The sequence below is a fragment of the Lonchura striata genome, chromosome 15, assembly GCF_050655825.1.
Source record: "Lonchura striata isolate lonStrDom1 chromosome 15, ASM5065582v1, whole genome shotgun sequence".
NCBI classification, from domain to species: Eukaryota; Metazoa; Chordata; class Aves; order Passeriformes; family Estrildidae; genus Lonchura; species Lonchura striata.
This window is the reverse complement of record NC_140717.1, coordinates 3,003,345-3,023,785: the sequence shown is the minus strand read 5'-3', so window position 1 is coordinate 3,023,785 and position 20,441 is coordinate 3,003,345. Positions and strand designations below refer to the sequence as shown.

At 49.5% G+C, this 20,441-nt stretch overlaps 1 protein-coding gene across 10 annotated transcripts in view; it reads right to left on the bottom strand.

The window, feature by feature from the left end:
* AIFM3 (AIF family member 3) overlaps positions 1-20,441 on the bottom strand; it is a 102,823-nt gene that overhangs the window by 58,043 nt on the left and 24,339 nt on the right. For 8 of the 10 annotated variants that reach the window (XR_014958624.1, XM_085592839.1, XM_077787098.2 and 5 more), the window contains 2 exons: positions 8,438-8,570; positions 999-1,212 (listed from right to left, as the gene is read on the bottom strand). Coding sequence is in view for 9 of the 10 variants with exons in the window: in XM_085592839.1 (XP_085448965.1) it covers positions 999-1,212; positions 8,438-8,570 (347 nt within the window). In the remaining variant the exon portion in view is untranslated. Of the gene's footprint in view, positions 1-998; positions 1,213-8,437; positions 8,571-17,161; positions 18,556-18,645; positions 18,840-20,441 lie in introns of those variants that run through there. The other 2 variants (XM_085592840.1, XM_085592841.1) reach the window with 2 other exon arrangements.

Genomic DNA, 20,441 nt, shown 5'->3' with positions numbered 1-20,441 from the left:
CCTGGCTGTGCACCTCCTGGCTACTGCAAAAATTAACCTTGTCCCATTTGGAACCAGGATACAAGCCAAGCAACCTCAAATGCTCCACATCATGAGAAGATCTAATCCAACAGAGTCCAGTGCATCCCTTTGTAGAATAGTATAATACATAAATTCCCATTGCAATGGAAGAAAACCCCATTTATTCCTGGATAAATTTACCTAAGAAAATTAATTTACGGCCCATGAAATTTATGTGCCCTTAAGTTTAGCACAAAGTAGCCCATAGTACATGGATTGTTCTTGGATACCATCACAGGCAATACTTCAATTTAAAGCAAACAGCTGCCAGACTACTGCTGTGACCCACACACCTTACACTGCTCCCTCAGTGGAACAAAAGCTATTTCAAACTATTTTCTTTTACAGATGGAGCCTTCTGAGATGTCAATGGAACCTGAGATATCAATGGAACTCCCAGAAAAGAGGCACCTGTAAAGCACAGTGACTGGGACAGGCACTTCTAAGACTTCAGAATATTAAATCAGGGCACTGAGTGTGCCCAGCTGAAGTGTGTTCTCATTTGTAAAAGATCTGAAAATCTGCAAGAGCAAATTGATGAGCTCAGCTGAAAGAGCCAGGCACTACAAGACAGGATGGAGCACATGACCTGCCCCATCAGCTCTAACCATGTGCTCCTGCTGTTTTGTAAAATCACTGAGGCTATAAATTTATTTAAAAATGTCTAGGCCGGTTAGCACAAGTTGAGCAGAGACTTCTGAGAAATTCTGCTACACAGCATCACCTCTTTCAGAGAAAAGTCCCAGTGCAGATCCTGCAGGGAACAGAAGACCTTCTGGTAAAAACAGCTGTCACTTGCCCATGATGTAATTTTTTAAGATAATAAAAGCTTACTAAGTTAAATTATCATCTACAACAACCATAAAGAACAAGACAGGGCATTCAGATTAGGTTAGAAAGTTTCTTGAGTTTTATCTGCAAAAACTTTGGGCACTTACTGTCCATTCTCCAAGTCCTTTACGTGGCACACAGATGCTTCTACCACATCCTTTGGGTTGTGATAGGGGTTGCTGGCAATTGGATGCTCCTCAAGGTGGTAGTGCCGGGCAGTCCCATTGACTTTGTAGATCAGAGGGCTGGCTTTCCCATTGGGTGACATCTCCTCCTTGCTTCTTTCCTTCTCAGGTATCACAACTTCAATTTTCACTTCAACTGGAGGAATAACCCAAAACCTTTGTTAAAACAAAGCCAGAGTTTTTGCTGCTGTTCACTGTTCTATCACTCCTTCCTTCCCTGAACTTGGAAACAGACATCAAAACAGATATTTTCTGTTGGCTTGACTTAGAAGATAAAACATTTAACATCAAGCTTGGCTTGATTACTGAGCCCATTATTCCTCCATGCTTTCTGCATCGGGCACTTTGCTTTCATAAAGTGCATATTCTTGAAAGCAGATATAGTTATTATTGAAAGCAAAACAACCTCTCAGTTACAGTTCTTGTCCTGTTTAGTGGAAAACAGCTTCAGGCAGCTCCATATGAGGCATGCCAAGGTCTCTGGGGCTCAGACAGACTTCAAAAACCCCTTTAGTTGTTTGTAGGTAATGTTAACTGAAAGAGAAAGCCAACATGCATGATGCATAAAGCTGCTTCATTAAATGGAGACCAATTAATAAGGAACTAGAAATATCCAAAATTACTTCCACATGAGGTTTTGAGTGTGAAGTGACTCCTCAACAGTAGGTGAGAGAAGCAAGGATGGTCCATTCTTCTCATGGGTGCACCAGTGAACAGGTCTGACAATAAATCATCCCTGAGAAGACCCAGGGGCACATGGGAGCAGGGACGGTGCGGGGCAAAGGCACTCTCCTTGGCCACCCAGGTGAGGACATGCAGAAGTTACTGTGAGGGTGGTGAGGCCCTGGCAGAGGTTTGCTCAGAGAACCTGTGGCTGCCCCAGGATCCCTGGAAGTGTCCAGGGCCAGGTTACATGGGGCTTGGAACAACCTGGGATAGTGGAAGGTGTCCCTGCCTAGAGCAGGAGGTGGAACTGGATGAATTTTAAGACCTCCTGTAGTCCAAATCATTCTGTCATTCTGTGTCAGTATGAGCTTCCTGAAGGCAGTGCTCACCCACTCCCTGCCACAGCCCCACCCAGCTACACCCCCATGCTCCACTCCATGCCTGGGCTGGGCAAGCTGGTCACAGCAGCATCAGAAGTTACTGATGAGCTCTCACATCACAAAGTGGAAAATATAACTTTATCTCTCGGGGACTTCATCAAGCTAAAGCCATTAATATAATAATAAATGTCAGGGAGTTCTATAGCAAGCCAGGGGAAAGTGCCGGAGACTGGTGAAGAGACTCAAGTAGATGGGAAGTCATTGAGCTTTCCCCATCTTAAAAATGTCATGAACAGGAAAATTTGTGTAGAATATAAAAGCTGAAGTTACCAAACTAAACAGGTAAGGAAAGGCAGAGGAAGGGTAAAAACAAGTTCTTCAGCAAGGCTTGTGAATGACAGGGATGCTGGGTTTTCCCAGCCTCATCTGTCCCAAACCTTTTATTGCAAGAATATTGAGAGAACAATAGAAGAATAAGTCAGGGAGAAGGTAATTCATTTTGGAAGGGAGAAAAGCAAGTGGCCATGGCCATTCACGCCCTGGAGGCAGGCAGCTGTCTTGGGAGTCCTGCACATTTCTGTTGTTTGTGCCTGCTCAGCAAGGCAAGGGATGCATGGCTTTTTGCCAAAGTGCCAAATCCCTGTGCTCACCTGGGCAGGATTCACTGGGGTAGTGACAGACAGATCCAGGAAGTGATTTTCTGTGTATGAACTCTGAACCAATGGAAAACATCACCTTTTCCTGTGCTCTTGCAACTGCAGGTGTTAATGCAAATGAATAGGTCGAGCACTATAAATTAAAACCCCACATTGCTATGAGAAAATCTGTTCCTGGAGCTCTAGAGAAGCAGCCTGGCTTCACCCAGTGAGGAGACTGCTCTCCATAAGCACCTCTTTCTTAGGGCATTGAGAGAAGCAGACATGGATTTTCCAGGACAGAGTTTGGAAATATAATTAATACCCATTTACCCAGTGAAGCCATTGGCCCAAGAAGCAGGAGGCTGATGTCATATGATTTCACAGTCAATCTGCAGAAAATGTGTTGGTGCATCCTTGCAGCCAGACTGTGGAGCCAGACCATGTCACAGGATGAGACAAAGGTTGGGCAAAGCTGGTGGCTCTGAGCCCTAATGGTGAGGGGTACATGGATATCAGTGAATTCATTCTGCAAGGAACAACTCCCATCTCTCACTCAGCTGATGCCCCAGGACTTTGTTTTCCAGAGCACATTTGGGTCAGGTGATCACATGGAGTGTCCACTGGTTCACAGGCAAATGAACCTGCAGGGATGAAGATGGAAATGTAGCTCTGAGCTTTTCCTTTCTTCCTCAGTTAGAAAAACATATGCAGGAAGCAGCAGGACCCTGGCACTCAGCCATCCCCATCTGGCACCCAGAGGAATGTCCAGAGGAAAAGAAAAAGAGTTGTATAATCTTCTCTCCCCTATTTCAGGCCCCACACTTCAACACTTGCCTCTCTGGGGGGCATATCCCACTTGCCTCTCAGCAACCATTTTTACCCCCCATCTCCTCCTCCTTCTCATGCCTCTCAGCCCCTCATGGGGTGTCCCTCTGGCCTGAAACCTGCATTCCCGAGGGATGATCCCTCCAGGAATCCAGGGCTAAGTATCACCTGAGCTGATCCAGCCAACTGGTTCAGTTGCCATCAGGGAAAATGACATTTAAATGAAATATTTATAAAACAAAGTTTAATTTAATACCAAGTCCGACTGGTACAATGGGGCTGGGGCCACTGTGTTCTAGCTCTTTGGCAGTCATATCCTATAACTGCTAGAAGAGGGTATGGACCTTAAAGCAAACTGTTTGGAAAGTTTTAGGCATGTGACTACAAATCTAGACAGTAGGCAACTCCTCAGGAATATAGGTAGAAACATGAAAATAAATATGGATATTGATACATGGGTACAAGCATAAAGGTATAGACATAGATGATATAGATAAAAATATAGGTAGAGATGTATATATGTCTAGGTATAGCTATAGATGACAGAAAGAGACAGAGGTGTGCATGCTTGCCCTGTGCCACCAACATCACTTATACACATACATATGTGTGTGTAGGTGTTTGCATAAATTCATGCACATTTTTAAGATATCCCTATAGATACACAATTACATAGGTGAAGAACCAGAAGGCCAGGGCTGGAAATATTTTATAAGAATATAGAAAAAAGGAGAGAAACTAGCTGAGCATTAGCAAGTGCTCATATCACATATCTACATATACCTCAGCACTGCAAGCTCTCACTACTTGAAAATCCTGAGTCAGCTTCTCAAAGTCACAGAATCATTTAAAATACAAGCACTTGACCAGACTGTAAATTTTGACCCAATTTTTCTCTGCCCAGGTTTTCAGCCTTTAGACTGAGCACTGCTGGCATCCTTCACATATAATCAGGAACCATGTTCCAGTACCATTTATCACTGTTGGCTCAGGTGCTGGTTTTCTCTTGTGGCCACGATGTTCTTGTGCTTTGCCTTGATGTCATTCACCCAAGCAGTCAATCCTTAATATCCCATTACATCTTCTGTAAATTTATTCCTTCTCCGTCACTATTCACAGCCTGGTGGGACTAGACAAAGTCTCTGCTTGCTCTTGGAGAGGTACTTTGGACGTGAGACTGGAACTGTTGACATCAAGCCCAAAGCAGAGTGCTGGCAGGTGGCCAGGCTGCAGTGCAGGGTCACAGGCATTATTTTTTAAAAATAAAGGCAATCAGATGCCCCAATACTTCTTGATCACAGGACTGGATTCCTATTATGGCTCAGAGTCCTTCTGGAGGCTAAATTTAAATTACAGATATCAGGCCATTGAAAGGTTTTACCTCCAGGTACCCAATACTTAAAACACTACAAACCAGGAAAATACTGAGCTAATATGTGAAGAGAGAATTGACATGAGCCAAGACCTGACTTGAGCCAAGGGGAGTCTGAATAAGATGAAGATGCCTAGCTATAGAGGATGGAGGAGCTGCGCTGGCAAGGGGAGAGCAGTGTGTCTGCCTTTCCCAGCCTAAACCCTGCAATGCCTCAGGGTGTATCACTTCAGGTCTGCAGGCACACAGTGGAGCAGCACTGAGGGCAGGGAACAATTTGCTGCTGGCTGTATGGTGCCAGCAGCTTTGGAAGCAGTGGAAACCAGAAATGCATCAAGAGATGATGCTGGAGAGACCAGCAGGCACAGCCAGAAATCTCAGTTTACCCCAGTAGGGTTTATTTTCCCAAAGCAGTACAGAGTAAATCCACCACCATGGGGCACATTTAGGGCTCACTGTGCCCTTCCAGAGCTGCACTCTCCAGGCATCCCCTGGGCTCTCCCACTGCAAGCCCCAATGACAGTGACTTCAGGTGGTCTCAAAGAGACTCCAAACCATTTCTGTGGACCACTTCTCCCCTCCTTCCAAGGCCAGGCTGGACAGGGCTTGGAGCAACATGGTCTTGTGGAAGGTGTCCCTGCCCACAGCAGGGGGTTGAAACTACTTGGTCTCTGCAGACCTACCAGCCCAAACCATTCCACAATTCTATCATTCTGTTAAAAATGACAGAGCCAATGACAAAACCACCATGTCCAATATGTCTGGCTCTGCTCTCCCTCTCCAGATGCTCTGTCAGCAAATGGTACAGTCTAAAACTGGGAGGTATCAAGCAAGGCTGGGGACAAGCTCAGAGTCAAGCTCAGTTCACACAGCCAATGGCACCCCCTCCAGCACCCTCCAGCAGTGTGCAGGGAACACATTCCTTGCTAAATGCATCCTACATGCAAGGGTGAAGCCCAACCCAAGACACCCCATGTGAAGGGAAGAAACTGTCCTGCCATCAAATACTGATCCCAGCAGAAGAATCAAAATTTATAGGTTTTAAAGCCACTCTCCCAATATCTAGGGCAGAGACAGAGCTGCCACAGCTCACACAGAGCTGACATATGATGATTCCTGACACCAGTTATCTAGATCTGGCTGGGCTGTGGGAGCAGGTGCTGGGATACCATGGAGGCTGCCAGCTGGGCAGCTCATCCCCAATGCATCACACACTTGAGACAAACCCAAGGAGAGAATTATGCAGAGATTGACAACTGGGCCTTCATCTGGCATCATGGGACTGCAACATTGGAGATAACATCAGGTTACTTCACTGTTTGAACATAAACTCTTAGTAAACACTGAAATATCCAGACAGGGGTTGGCACCTCATGGCTGGCCAGCAGTACAGGCAGCACAGCTATTTAGGGACTCCACTCCCCAGAGCTCTTGTATCACTCATCTGCCCATCAAAAGGTGTTATGTGCACAGTGGCAAGGTTATCTCGAGGGTGCTCAGGGTGACTGAGGGTCTCTCTTGTAATGAAGGAGGTAGAGCATATAAAGATCTCATGTACACCTTGAAAAGGTGCCTGAATCAATTTTGTTCACTTCAGGCTGCATCCGAAATACTCCCTTCATGTGCAAACAGCACTGATGAAGCAAATAGCTCTATTCTATCCCTGCTTCTTATTCAGACAAGGAATAGTAAAGTCCAGTACTCAGCTCTAATACTGTACAATTCCCATATGAAGCATCAGTGAAACCCTTTGCTAGAACAATCAGTATCCTCAAATGCCTCTGTTTACCTCCTTGCATATGCAGGTTTTATAAGCCTGGGGTGAAGCTCTGCAGCCAGTGGTGAGCTACCCAGGGGCTGTGGAAGGCTTGTGCAAAGCCTTTGAAGATGTTAATCCAAACCAGAGCTGAGGGATGGAGGTGCATTGCAGGGTGGCATTTTCAGGCATTTGGCCCTGCTATGCAAATACATATCTCTCTCTCTCTTAGCTGCAAAAATCTGCAGCTAAGGAAAGCTGAGCATTGGTATTCCAACACTGGTCCAAGATTACACAGTTTGGCTGACAGGATACAAAATTAAGTGGAGCTCATAGCAGAATTTGTCACAAGTTTAGTCAACAAAGGTATTTATTCCTGGATGAGTTTTTACTCCTCAAACATTTTAAGAAAACATATAAACAGGCCTTTCACAAAGAACACTTACAGGTCAGAGTGTCCAGTGCCATACTACCTTCATGGTGATCCATAACATAATCATAGTACAGGTTAAGGGCGGAAAGCCACCTTTATTTTCTCATTGTGCCTTGCATATAGGCAGGGACCTCACTCCATGGATGCACAGTGAGGCACAACTTCTATTGCCTTTCTGACCCATTTAGTCCTTCAACCTGAAATCCCTTCTGCCTCAGACAGTGAAGACAAATTGCCATGAAAAGGTCCCCAAAAGACATCTTTCCACCCACAATGGCTACACAGGGATGCTGACGGGTTTGATCATCACCATTCTGTGATTCCTCTTGCCTTGGAACACAAGTAATAAGTACAAGGCCACCCTAAGCTCCCTCTGAGATGGCCAAAACAAGATGCAGGATGGGAGCTGGGAGCACTCCTCCATGGCAGCTTCGGGAACACTGACAGGACCGACCATCACTCCCTGGGGTCCTGTGCCAGGGCCATGCAGTGCTGCCAGGGGTGATGAGTATGGGTGATCACGGAGTGCCTGTTCATGCCCAGCCTGCTCAGGATAAGGCTGAGCATTGACACCTCCACACCAGGCCCCTCTCAACCAGCCAGTTTGCCTGAGCAGATGGCACCACCCCTGCCCCTTGCACAAACACCCAACCTTCCCCAAGCCGCAGAGAGCTGGGAGCCCAGCTATCCCAGCCATGGAAGGAATGTGCCAGGCAAAGGGAGAATCCTCAATGTCCATGTCTACAGCTGCTTTCCCCACCAAAGCAGTACAGATGGACAAGCATCACCAAGAAAATAAAATCCCAACAGCAGAGCAACCCCAGGACCTGGCCTGCTCCTTCCCAGGTCGTTCCCTTCCCACAGGAAAAGAAACAAAGGCTGTGCCAGAGTGACAAAGCTGTGGCAGAAGGAAGATGCTGAAGCCCCAGCATCTTGTGCTGGGATATGCTGTCACACAAACCTATACTGGGGCACACGGGGGGCAACTCTGCTCCAGATCCGACAGAAAGTTAGAAGCAGGTGGGTGGTGAAGAACATGGCAGTGTGACCAGGCTGAGATGACTCCCTCGCGGTACAGGGTGAGCTCCCCTCCCACCCACCTACCACCCTCGTGGCACTGCCGCAATCCCCCACAGCTTTCTGCCTGGGAGTGAGAGCACTGAGGAATTGGAGGGGATTAAGAGCCCAGTAATCCTCCCTGCAGGAGCCGAGCATTAACATTCCCCCAGCCAGCGTCCAGCGCTGACCTACTTCTGCCGCGGGGCCAGCGGCCGGCGCTGAGGGCACTCACCTGGCTTGGGCTTGGAGAAGCATCCTCCCATGGTGCCGGCCAGGACGGGCAGCGGGCGCGGGCAGGTCAGCGGGGCTGCGGGCACATCCTCGCATGGCACAGAAGCTGTCCCGGCTCCCGCGGCGATCCCCGCCTGCGTTGGGTAGGAATGCTCCCTGAGAGCTGGCACGGCACGAGAGGCATGGAGGGGAAGCAGACCCGGGATAGCGCTGTCGCCTGCACCCACCCCGGTGACCCAAGAGACGTGGGGACAGCCACCGTGCTGGGAGACACCGCTAAATTAAGTTATGAAGTTCATAAATTCAGTCATCACATTTAATTGCAAAAAGCCTCATAACATTTATGACCAGACTTTAATAACTTCCTAAAGCCTTGACTTTGGGAACTAAAGCTCTAAACACACAGGTCACAGCACAAATATAATGACTGAACCATAAATACATTTCAGTTGCAGTTTTTGTGTTATTAAGAGATTGAAAAAAAAAAAAAAGTCTGTTCTATTGAACAGTCCTGCAAGTTCCCCTATGCCAGTTATGCTCATTCATGTAGAAATGCCATTGGCTTAGGAACAATTAATTATTTAGAGAAAGGGGGTTTGATACAGGACCATTTTGCATCAACCTCCTTTTTTTACACTACTGAGGTTTTGGGGATTTTTTTAATTTTTAAAGTCAAGTTGTGTTTCTCTTATTAGCTTTGACTTGAGGTGCTTTCAGATTTGGTACAGACTAAGAATTTAGATAAACCTTTCCAATTCCATTCCATGACTGAAAACAGCAAAGAGTCATCCAACACACTGGCAATAAAATAGTATATTTCATTTGTTTTACTCATTCCTGAATTGAACGGATTTACTATGGTTTTGCCATATAGTTTTCAAAAAGCCCTCTGATCTGGGCAGGAAGATAAATACAATTTCCAAATTATGTTTTGAGACAGGGAAAGTGGGTTTTTCTGTAGCTTATAAAATGCCTCAAGATCTTTACAATGACAAGAAATTAGAGAAGTGCCAGGAGAGAGATACCAAGTACCTTCTCTCCTTAGCTTAAACATCAACTCAAAATATCAGGATGTGTCCCTCTGTTTTCTGCTATATCACTCCAAAACACAACTTCCAACTCCCCTTCCATGCATAGCATCACCTCTGCTAAGCCCCAGCTGTGTTGCAGAAGCAGCTTCAGAGCCTGTTTTACATTGAATAAGCAATCCAAGCTGTAGAGGAACACAAGCCTGGTGCTTTGCCCATGGTGCAAAGCAAGCATGTGCTATTTGTTACTCTGCAAAGAGGGATTATTAAATGCAGAGGGAAGAGCTCTTCTCCCAAGAGCATCCCAGAAAAGTAGAGTGACAATGTTTATACAAGAGTAAATGCAAAAAAAAAAAAAAAAAAAAAGCTACCATGTAGGAAGGTGCATAAATACATAGGAAGATTTGTGAGTAGTGGGGGAAAACAGAGTGGGGATGTCACATGCAGTAGCTGCTGTAGGGCCCTTTGCCAGAACCGGCAGCAAGAAAGGGAAAATGGCTTTGTACCAGGCAACCTGAGTCCTGGGTCACTGATGTATCAGTGATACAGGATAACACTTTAGTGCATATAATAAAATACTGCCACTGGTGCCTCAGGAGCAAAACAAGTCCCCACTAACCCAGACCACATCTTTGCAGTAGACTTCCTGCAGCAGAAGTGGACACTGTGCCAGCAAGAGAGGATCATGCCCCAGGCAAGCAGTGCCCTGGCACCATTGCAGCATTCCCTTGGGATGTTTCAGATATGGGGGACCACAGCAGGGACCCCTGCAGAAGGGTAGCTCCCAAATATGTCTCACCAGAGAATCACTCCAACTTCTCCAATCCTCCCAGAGATGCTGATGTGGGACTGGTTTCTAGCTGCTCTGTTTTTAACAAGGACTTGGGGGATGTCAGAATTCCTGAATGCAAGAATGTCACTCATTCATCCAAGATGCATTTGTTTTGTTTGGACCTTAAGGATGGCAATCTGCAGCCATTCCCTCAAGCCCACTTCACATCTCCTAATTTCTCCACTGATGGTCCCTCCAGCCCTTCCAAACACTGAGACATCCTCACCTCCCAAAGTGGGTCAGAGGGTAGTGTTTGCTATCAGAGGTGTCCCTTCTCCACTCCTAGAGTTCACCAGGCAAAAACCAAAACAGTTCTTGGTAGGATTTCAGTGATGCCATCAGAGGAGAAGCCATCTGGCTGCTCCCAGCTTCAGTCCCAGAAAGCACATGGAGATGCATTAGAGTCACCTGAGTCTCAGATGCTTGGAGAGAGACACCACCCTCCCCTGTCAGACCAACTCAGGTGACACAGTAGGGCCATGTCACTGTTAGTGGCATCCAGAGGTATTGATTCGGAGCTGAATCCTGCAGGATTCATGGCCAAAGCCATAAGCTCTGTTAGGATAAGGAAATAAGCCTATATACAACACAATGTAGCTGAACCCAGGATCACCTGTAAAACCTTGCTAGGTCCTGAAGGGTGACAGCCTGACCTGAGCAAGGTGTCCATGCTCAGTGAAACAGTTCATCATCTGTTCCCTGAACAAAACAACACTCTGTAGCACACAGCTGAACAGGAACACCTTCAGCATCTGCTCAGAGAGGGCAAGAAGGAGTGGGCTACCAAATTATGAGGGAACTGTTGTGGTGCTGAGGATCATACTAGTCCCATCCCTAAAAACTCTAGTGTGCATGAGGAACCGGCCCCTACACCAGGCTATCTGCAGAACTCATCATCCACAGAGAGCACTGCCCAAGCATACAACCAGGGACACCAGCCTGCTCCCCAGCAGGAGAAACTGGGAAAATTATCTAACAGGACAAACATGGGAAACAGTCTAGTGCTACTGACCATGAGCAGTTCCCCTGCACGGCAGCAAAACTTATAAAATATGGCAACATCAAGCTTCAGTGCAAGTCAGGGATATCAGACCAGACAGCCCACCTGGCTCGGCCCAGTATCCACTGCCCAAACATGGCCAACAGCACCCATCTGTCACAAGCAGGCAGGAGCAAGGCAGGAAGGCAGGGACTCCAGCCCACACTTCCCGCTGGGCTCAGAGCAGGATCCAGAGCCTGCACCACTTAGCAGTGCAGTGCTGGCAGAGCTATTATTAGCACTGTGCTTCTGCTCTCTGCAGTGCCCCAGGCTCCTGTTTTAATCAAGTGCTCTGCTGTGACTCCAAAATCCTTTCCAAGAGCTAATGTGGCAACTATATAACTATATAGGTGTATTAGTACACCATAAGTATAAAAAATATTTTTCCCTTGAGCATCAGTTTGTGTTTATTGCCCCAGTATCATTTCCTCACCTGGCACCCAGGTCCCTCCCACCCAGCTGCAGCCTCTGTCAGCATCTGTCCTGCTGCTGTAAGTAATTCTGCATCACCTGCTAGAAATCTGGCACAGATACGAGCACCAAGCCATGCCCTGTGACATGGACATTTCCCAGAGATGTCAGTTTGCCATCCCAGCTTGCTCCAGCTGGAGACCTCTGTGGAGCACTGAGAAGAGACATACTTGTGACACTGCTGACTGAGTCCCTCAGCCATGATCCACCTACTGTGTGAGGGGGGCCTGGTGCACATGGACACCAGCTGCCCCTATGCCCTCTCCAGGCTCCTCCAGAACCTCTCACTGAGCTTCTGGCTGCACACTCACCATTTTGTGGACATCACCCTGACCCTCATTCCCTTGGCCACACCAGCCCTGGGTGCCACCAGAGGAAGAAGAGGCATGAGGGCTGCTTCTCATTCCCGTCTCACTTGCCCAGCACAAGTCTCCTTGCCTGGTCCCCTGGACACATAGAGGGGGTTTCTCCACCTCTCAAAGCAGCTCTGTCCCCTCCCCATCCCTCTGTCCCCTCCTCTCAAGCCCTGGACCCAAGTTCCCTCTCCTCAGTAATGTGGGAGCTCTCAGTGTCATCAAGAAGATGACTGATGTGATCTCCTGGCACCAGGGGCTAGCAGGTGTGAGGCCAGAGAAGTCAGGGGCTTGGTGACAACTCATCACATGCTCTCAGAGAAGGGACCCTACCCTGGGGCAGAAGCATGGAGGAGACAAAGGTCCTAGAGCAGCTGCCAGCTCCTGAGGATCCTGAATATGGCTACCAGAATAAGAAACATCTCTGTCTTACAATCCCAGATCCTCCAGGCTTTGCACAACCCTGGTCCTCCCACAACTGCATTGCCTCCGCTGCCCTGTCCTCCTCTTGGGACAGACACAAGCTAGCCCTAGGTCTGCTGGGACACAGTTCAGGTTCCCAAAGCTCAGGAACATGCCAATCATTCCAAGAAAATCAGACAGCAATAGGTGTTCCCATCCTGCCATCACCAGCATCCAACTTTCATTCTCCCAGGGAACTCAGGATCAGGTGCTCAGCCAGCCTTTCTCCTCTCTTGATTCCCAGGCAGTTGTTTGGACTGCCTTCCTCCCACAGCTGGAAATGCCTGAATGATCTCTGCCATGAGTCCAGCAAACCAGACTCCAAGGACTTTTGTCTTCTCCACACAGGTGACCTCTCTGCTTCCTTTGCAGTGCTCTGCAGCAGGATCTGGAGGAAAGCTGGGGGCAACATGGCAGAGCACCTAGAAGACCTCTGAGGAGGTTTCTGAGGAACCACTGGAATTTGGTGAACAAGTGGGACATCTGGGACATGCTCTGTTGTCTCTTCATTGACATCACCAGTCTGCAGGAGAAGGTCCATGGAAAGCTGAGGTCCACACAAGTGAGGATGAGGAAGGTCTCTTCTCAGACACACACCAGGATCTCAAAGGATAGGTCAACAAAAGATATTCTGTCAGGATGAGGAGAACTTCCCCAAGGTCAAGGGAGAACTCCTCAGTACTGGAGAACTAATGTAAACCACAAAGGAAGAGGGAGGCACTGTGAGCCCTGGGGTGGCTGTCTCTCAAAGAAAGTGGTTTCAAAGGGCTAATCAAAGAGATATTACACCTCTCAGCAGCTTTTAATGGAGGGAGCATTAACATGGCAGCCCCAAGGCAGTTGTGGTCATGATTATGCTGGTATTCATCGCCCATCAGCATGGCACCTCTTGCTCTGCACCTTCTGCCCATGATCATGGAAGAACATAGGCTGGAAGAGGTCTCTAGTGGTCATCTGACCCAATTCCAGCTGTGAGCACAGTGATATACCAGCCTGGATCAAACCCTAATTCTGCCTTAAGTTTTGAAGAATGGACACAGCACTAGTCATGACAGGACCCACTAACATGTGGGGGTCCTCAAGGGTACAAGACCTTTTTAGATGGGTATCAGTGGGAAAGATTCAATAGTATACAAAGAACAAGAAAATCCATTCCTGGCATCTGGAGACCACCACAGACCTACCCATCCACACATTTGCCAGATGCAGCACTCATGAAAAATGTGAACAGGAGAAGTTGAAAGATTTCACTTCCTCAACACTTTGCAGCACTAATGATCTCCTGGTGAGACTGGAAATTAATTTTTACTCCCAAGATACTCCACTTCTGGAGGTAGAGGAAGGAAAGGAATTAGGCAGCTGTGCTGTGCTCTGGAGCAATGACAGCCATAGGGCTCAGCCACAGGGGTTGCTCACATGCTCAGGTAACAGCTCATCACCAGTTTGGGATCAGGAAGGGTCTCCCTTGGAGATTGGCACAGGTGCCAGGAAGCTTTTCCCTTCCGCTACAGCTCTAAGCATCACCCCTTGCCAGGCTCCTCAGGGCTGTTTCTGCCCAGGCATTCCCTGCTGTGTCAGGGACAGGAGTCCAGCTGTGTGTGTGATCTCTCCACCTCTCTTCCCCATGGCAGCTTTGTTTTTCCAGCTTTCAGTCACTTGTAGCATAGGACTTCTAAGGCAATGTCCAACAGCTCTGCACTGAACAGGGGCTGCTGGTTTTTAACTGCTCCTGCATACAATAAAATTTTCTTTTTATTGAATCTGGGTTCTGTTGTCTGCAAACATTTGCTTATTTCTGCCCCGAGAACTTTGTCCTTCAGGAGCTTTATCAGTTCCCACAGATAATTTTTGGACTCAGAACAATGTTACAGCTAATTGAAGAGCTCAGCACTTTCTTATTGAGACATTCTTCATGGATGTCTCTAAAGAATCCAGGTTAAGTCATTTATTTTCTGCTCTTTTTAAGGGCTGAGCTCAACATCTGGAAAAAAACTTGGTTGTCTGCTCTGCAGAGTGAAGGGTACCATGTGCCTGTTCCAGCTATTCACATCCAGCTCTGCAAGCTGGTTCCACATCCCCCAAGCAGGAACACAAGAGGAGGAGGCAGCTGGGGCCTCAGAGCATCTGGTGTCACCATCCATCCTTGCAGGGAAGAGCTGGCTCTGACTCTGGTCCCTGCTGTGGGAAAAAACAAGCCCTGATCTCAAACCATACCCTATCCACTACAGTGCTGCCAATTCTCCATACATGCAAAATATTGTCTTTAACACAAGGCCAGCAGGAGCCATGGAGCAGTCTCAGCAGCAGACCTGTTTTGAACACACCCTACAAGCAAAGTGCAGCACAGATGCCAACACAGCCAGCCCACCCCATAAAGCATAGTCTGTCTCATGGGGCAGCCCAGGCTCTGGTCCCTGGACACAACGGACTCTGGTCCACCTGGTCCTGAACATCAGCAGGACCCAGAGCATTCTTTCCCATCCACCTCCTCACCACACACAATGGCATCTAACAGGGACCCCATACCTCAGCCCCACCATCACCCTCTGTGGCTCCATCCCAGCCAGACACACACCCACCCTGACCCACCACACACCCCTGCCACACCACCAGCCTCCATGCACCAGACTCACAGCCAATGGTGTGCTCTTACAAGGGCTGCCCATTTCTCTCACTTTTTTGGGCATTTGCTCTAGTTTGATGCCCACAGAATTAGTCAGAACTAAGCCAACACCCTCACCTGGTTCCTCCATACCTGTGCCAGTATTAGAAAGACTTTACAGTGGTGACTCCACATCCCTCTGTCCTTGATGAGTACACCCAGACTGTCCTTCTCCATCATATCCTGAAGGCTCGCTCTTGTTTCACATTAGTGCCACCATGCACAGTCTCATGCTCACTCCTCCTCCATCTGTGCTCAGTGGTGCAACTCCAGCCACTAGTGATGCTTTCCATCTCCAACTCCTCAGCCAGTTTCAGCTGCTTTGTGGGCAGAGGACATTCATAAAACTATATAGGGTGGATCCCAAGAGTCCTGCAGTTCACCAAGCAGTACACCTGCCTCTGCTCCAGTATCCTCCTGGCCCTAGTGCTCCTGCCAGGGATCAGGCTTCAGCCCAGAGGTGCACCAGCACTCTCCCACAGCTCACCTCCTTCCCTCCCAAAATCAGCCAAGTTTCCACTGGTGTAGCAGAGTCCCAGTCCATCTCCACAAAGCCTGTCAGAGGAGGAGCCAGCACAGACCCCACAGCGAACACACCACACTGCTCATGGTGTAGAGCGGTAATGAAACAGTATTTGGGCTCTTGTCTGAGCACAGCAACACTACCAGTGTCCCACAGCCCACAGGCACCTTCCTGCCATCCTCACCACCCTGCAGAGACCAACTCTCCCAAAAACCACAACAGCCACTGGCACAAAGTCCCACTGGCACTCTGAGTTGCCTGCAACTCCCCTCTCTGCTCACCCTGGGGTCCATCCTCCACCTGCTGCAACACTCTGAATGCAACAGCCCATCAGCTCAATGAGGAGCCCCCTTGTTTCCCAGCAAGGTCTGGCTCAGCAAAATCAAATTGCCCTGTCTCCAGGGCAAGCCAGACTCTGCTGCCAAAAAATGCAGCTCTCTCCACAGGACACAGGACTCTGAACACAGCCCAGGCATGGCTGGAGCACTGGGGAGCCCAAGGCTCTACCCCCACCCCACAGACCATGCTGTGCACTCTGTGTTATCAACACGACCTTCAGCAGCCCTGCTCTGACCCCAGGGAGGGGCACAGGGCTTGCCTGCCAAGAGAAAAGGAGACAGTGGGAAGAGAATCAAGTCACACAGAAGACAGCATGACAGGAGAGCATGATTTTAGGGCAGGGAGAGCTTGTATTTTTAAAATAATATGAGGATGAAAACAGATGGTCTCCATCCTGAAGTTACCATTTTTGTCAGGAATCACAGTACAACGGATAAGAGTCCCACAACCCCTAGCTGTGGTTCTCAGACCAGCAGATCAGCCTTCCAGAATGGAGTACCCAACTGGGGGACCACGCCTGTGTTCACGACACTGCTTCTTGTCCCTCCACCTCGAAGATGCTGCACGCAGAACATGGTAACACTGTGCAAACATGCAATGCACTGCTGTCCACCCTCTGCCCATGGAGCAGATGAGCCAAAATCAAGGGGGCTGGTACACAGGAACCCCATTTTCTTGTCTCCCTGGCAGCCCAACCTCCTCTTTTCCTCTCTGGCTTTTCACCACATTCTTCTCCCTTGATAGCTCTCCAGCTAGCTTCCACTTACCTCTGCCCAACCCTCCCATTCCCACATTTCCATACCCATCCCAATCCTGATGCCTGGCTTCTGCTTCAGGGTCCCGCAGCTGCTGACACACAGTAACTCTGACACCCCCAGAGCAGCACTGCACCCCTCCTTTTCCTCCTGTTGTGTCCTCCACCTTGTTTGCCCAGCCCCCTCGGTATAGCCCTCCCTGCCAAAGCTTTACCTCTCCAGCCACTTCCTGGTGGGGTCCAAGATTTGCTTTACACCCACCTGGAGAAAGCAGAGGGTTTGGCTTTGCCGGGTAATTTCCTTTCAAATGGTCCCAAGAAACAGAAGCAAAATTAACACTGCAAAATGGCGAGAGCAGCTCACGGCCCCAGCCAGGGGCTGCACGGCCCGTCTCAGCGCGGGCAGGGAGGGATGCGGGCAGGGAGTGACGTGGCCTGGTGCACTTCACCTTGTCACCGGGAGTTTGTGTCAGCGGCAGCACAGAGAGCTACCAAGCTGCCGTTTAATGTACCCTGCTAGTTCTCGAAGTGCAGCAGGAACGCCGTGTCAGAGCACTGTCAGGCAGGATTGCTTTCCTGGCTGCTGCTTCAGCAATTTACCGGCTCCAGGTTAAAGGCTCATTCAGCAGCACTATCACTGCCACCTCTCCACACACCTCTGTGAGCTAGACTGGAAATCATTAATCATGGGATTTGGTTCAGATCATAAAGATCTGCCAATAAAAATCATAAATGTTGGAAATTCTCCCCAGATGAAGAGTGACCGATTGAAAAATCAAATCATTTCACAACACGAGAAACTTTTAATTCTCATTTGCTCCACCACAGACAGCTAAGCCCCTGCTGTGCAGTCACTGCCAGATTCCCATTGCACAAAAGCAATCTGCATTCCCCACAGGAGCTGGAGCAGGGCAGAAGGAGTTTATCCTGGCAATGTTTTCCACAACTTACAGCTACAGTATAACACCACAGTCCAGCTCCATTCATCACACTCAGATGTTCCTTCTCAAAGGAGACCATGAAGTTCATTGAACCATGGAATGTCATGAGTTGAAAGAAACACACAAGGATCATGAAATGTCTTGGGTTAAAAAGGACCTTAAAGCTCATCTCTTCCCAAATCCCTTGCTATGGGCAGGGACACCTTCCACTATCCCTGGTTGATCCAGGTGGGCTTGCCCTGTCAAGCTTGGACACTTCCAGGGATGGTGCAGACACAGCTTCTCTCTCTGAGCAACCTCTGCCTTTGCCTCATCACCCTCACAGTGGAGAATTTCTTCCTAATATTTAATCTTATCCACCTCTCTTCAGCTTAAAGACATTCACCCCTGTGCAGGCAAGATCATGGTCCCCTCTGGCCAGGGGGAAAGAAACTTGGAGAACACGCTGGCGGGAGGACATGACACAGGGACCTAAACCCCGTTCAGGACGAACGCAGCTTTTTTCCGCGACCCATTTTTATGCCGCTTTGATCTCCTGGGCATTTGCTGCATCTCAGAATAGATGCGGAGACATGCGGCACTCTCGCCGCCTGCCCCCGGCTCCGATCCCGGCCCCGCCGGCACCTCCGGCTGTAGAGGAGCCCCCGGTAATCCCGATACCCCCGGTGCCCCCGCTCCTGGGGGTAGCGGCGGCCCCCGCCGACCGCTCCCCCCAGCCGAAGGCGCGGTGCGGTCCCGTACAGCGGCCTTGCACTGAGAGCTTCCCTCGCTTCACATCTTCCCGGGACCGGTCCCCCGCGCTTACCTGGTCAGCGGCGGCGGTGCCAGCGCGGCGGGAGGAGCGCGGCCGGTCCCGGGGCGGGGCGCGGGACACGCCCCGGCCGCGGGCGGGCGGGGGTGGTCCCCGCTGGCCCTGCCGGTCCCGGCACACGCGTAGCTCCGGGCACACCGGGCCGCTTGGGTCTGCTTGGTCGCACGGGGCCGCGCCTGCCGGGGCTCTTCCTGCCCACCTGAAATACCCCGGCCCGGCCCTTCCCTTCCCAGATCCCTTGCTTTACATTTTACATTCGTTCTGGATTCACGTCTCTGAACGCCCCCTCCCCCCACCCCCCCGAAGATAAAGATCTGCACCGCTCTTCTCTTCCTCTTGCCTGGAACCTTTCATTTCCCCAGAAAACTCTTTCCCTCCCCATCATGTCATCTAGCAGTGTCAGTATCTCTCTGTGCCTCTTTCTGTCACATGCCCCAAATCTGTTCTTTATTTTCAGTGGATGACTTTTGAGATCACCCTGGGTACAGAGGAAGGTTCCCCGCACCCCCACCCCAGATAGTTTGTCTTGGGTCGCTTCTCTCTTACACCCCAAATATACAACCCCCGAGGGCTTTCCAGGCAGATCACTGCTCTTCAATATCCAGCTTGAGTTTCCTGCTCCAAGTGGGATGAGTGGCTTAACTGGGCTGTTCATCTGCAGTTCTCACTGATGGTAAAAAAGAAACCATCCAAGGATGAAGCATTCCAGTGTAGAAGCTCCAGGGACCCATACGCTTCCAGAGCCTTGGAGATCGACGGTGGTTCCTCGTGGAGCTGACTCAATTCTAAGGCAGGAGAAATGATCCCATGTCCAGTGTCTGTAGGCAGCTGAGGAGCATCCCTGCAGGTGGTGCTGTGCCTCCCTGGGGCATGGTGCAGAGCTCCATGGGATGTGGTATTGCTGGCAGTGGGGACCCCTAGCAGACCTCTATTACCCTACCTGGCATGCAGGACTTTTGACCTGTAGTGTAAAAAACTGTTTTATGCAAGCAACCAGCAAGGAAGGAGACAATAAATGAGTTTGCAGGGAATTATCCTGACAGCAAGCTCTATCACAAGCTGTGGGTGGCCATGCTTTAGGATGAAGAAGGGCTGATTTAAACTGGATATTGGAAAGAAATTCTCCCCTATGAGGGTGGTAGGGCACTGGCACAGGTTGCCCAGAGAAGCCATGGTTGCTCCATCTCTGGAAGTGTCCAAGGCTAGGTAGGATAGGGCTTGGAGCAACATGGGATAGTGGAAGGTGTTCCTGCCAGTGGCAGGGGTAAGACTAGATGACCTATAAAAATCCCTTCTGACCCAAACCAGTCTGTGATTCTATGCTTAGCTGGCACCACAAGTGGACAACATTTGGAGTTGTTTTCCTGCACCTTATGCATCTGAGGACATCACCCCAGGGATGGGACTGTGAGACATGAGCAGTACTGTGGGGCTGCATTGCCCCAGGAACAGCAAGAGATGCAGCTCTGCCTGTAGTGGGGTGACCAGGCAGGAGCCCAGAGGGATGGATGGCCAGAGGTCCTTCCTTCCCCAGAAACCTCACAGAGCTACTGGATAGTGCGTGCCTCCATGATTGTTGTTTCTTGGGCTCTTGGCACTGGCTCCATCACCCTGACACCACTCCCACTGCCCGCACTGCAGTGTGGGTCACTGAAATATCACTAGTAGGTCCTGCCACACACAGCCCTGCCTAGCTCCTGAGCTGACCCAGCCACCCCATGGTGCTTGCTTCAGTGCTCAGCCATGCTGCTGGTGGTGGCAGTGGGTGCTCTGGGGCCCAGTTTGCAGGT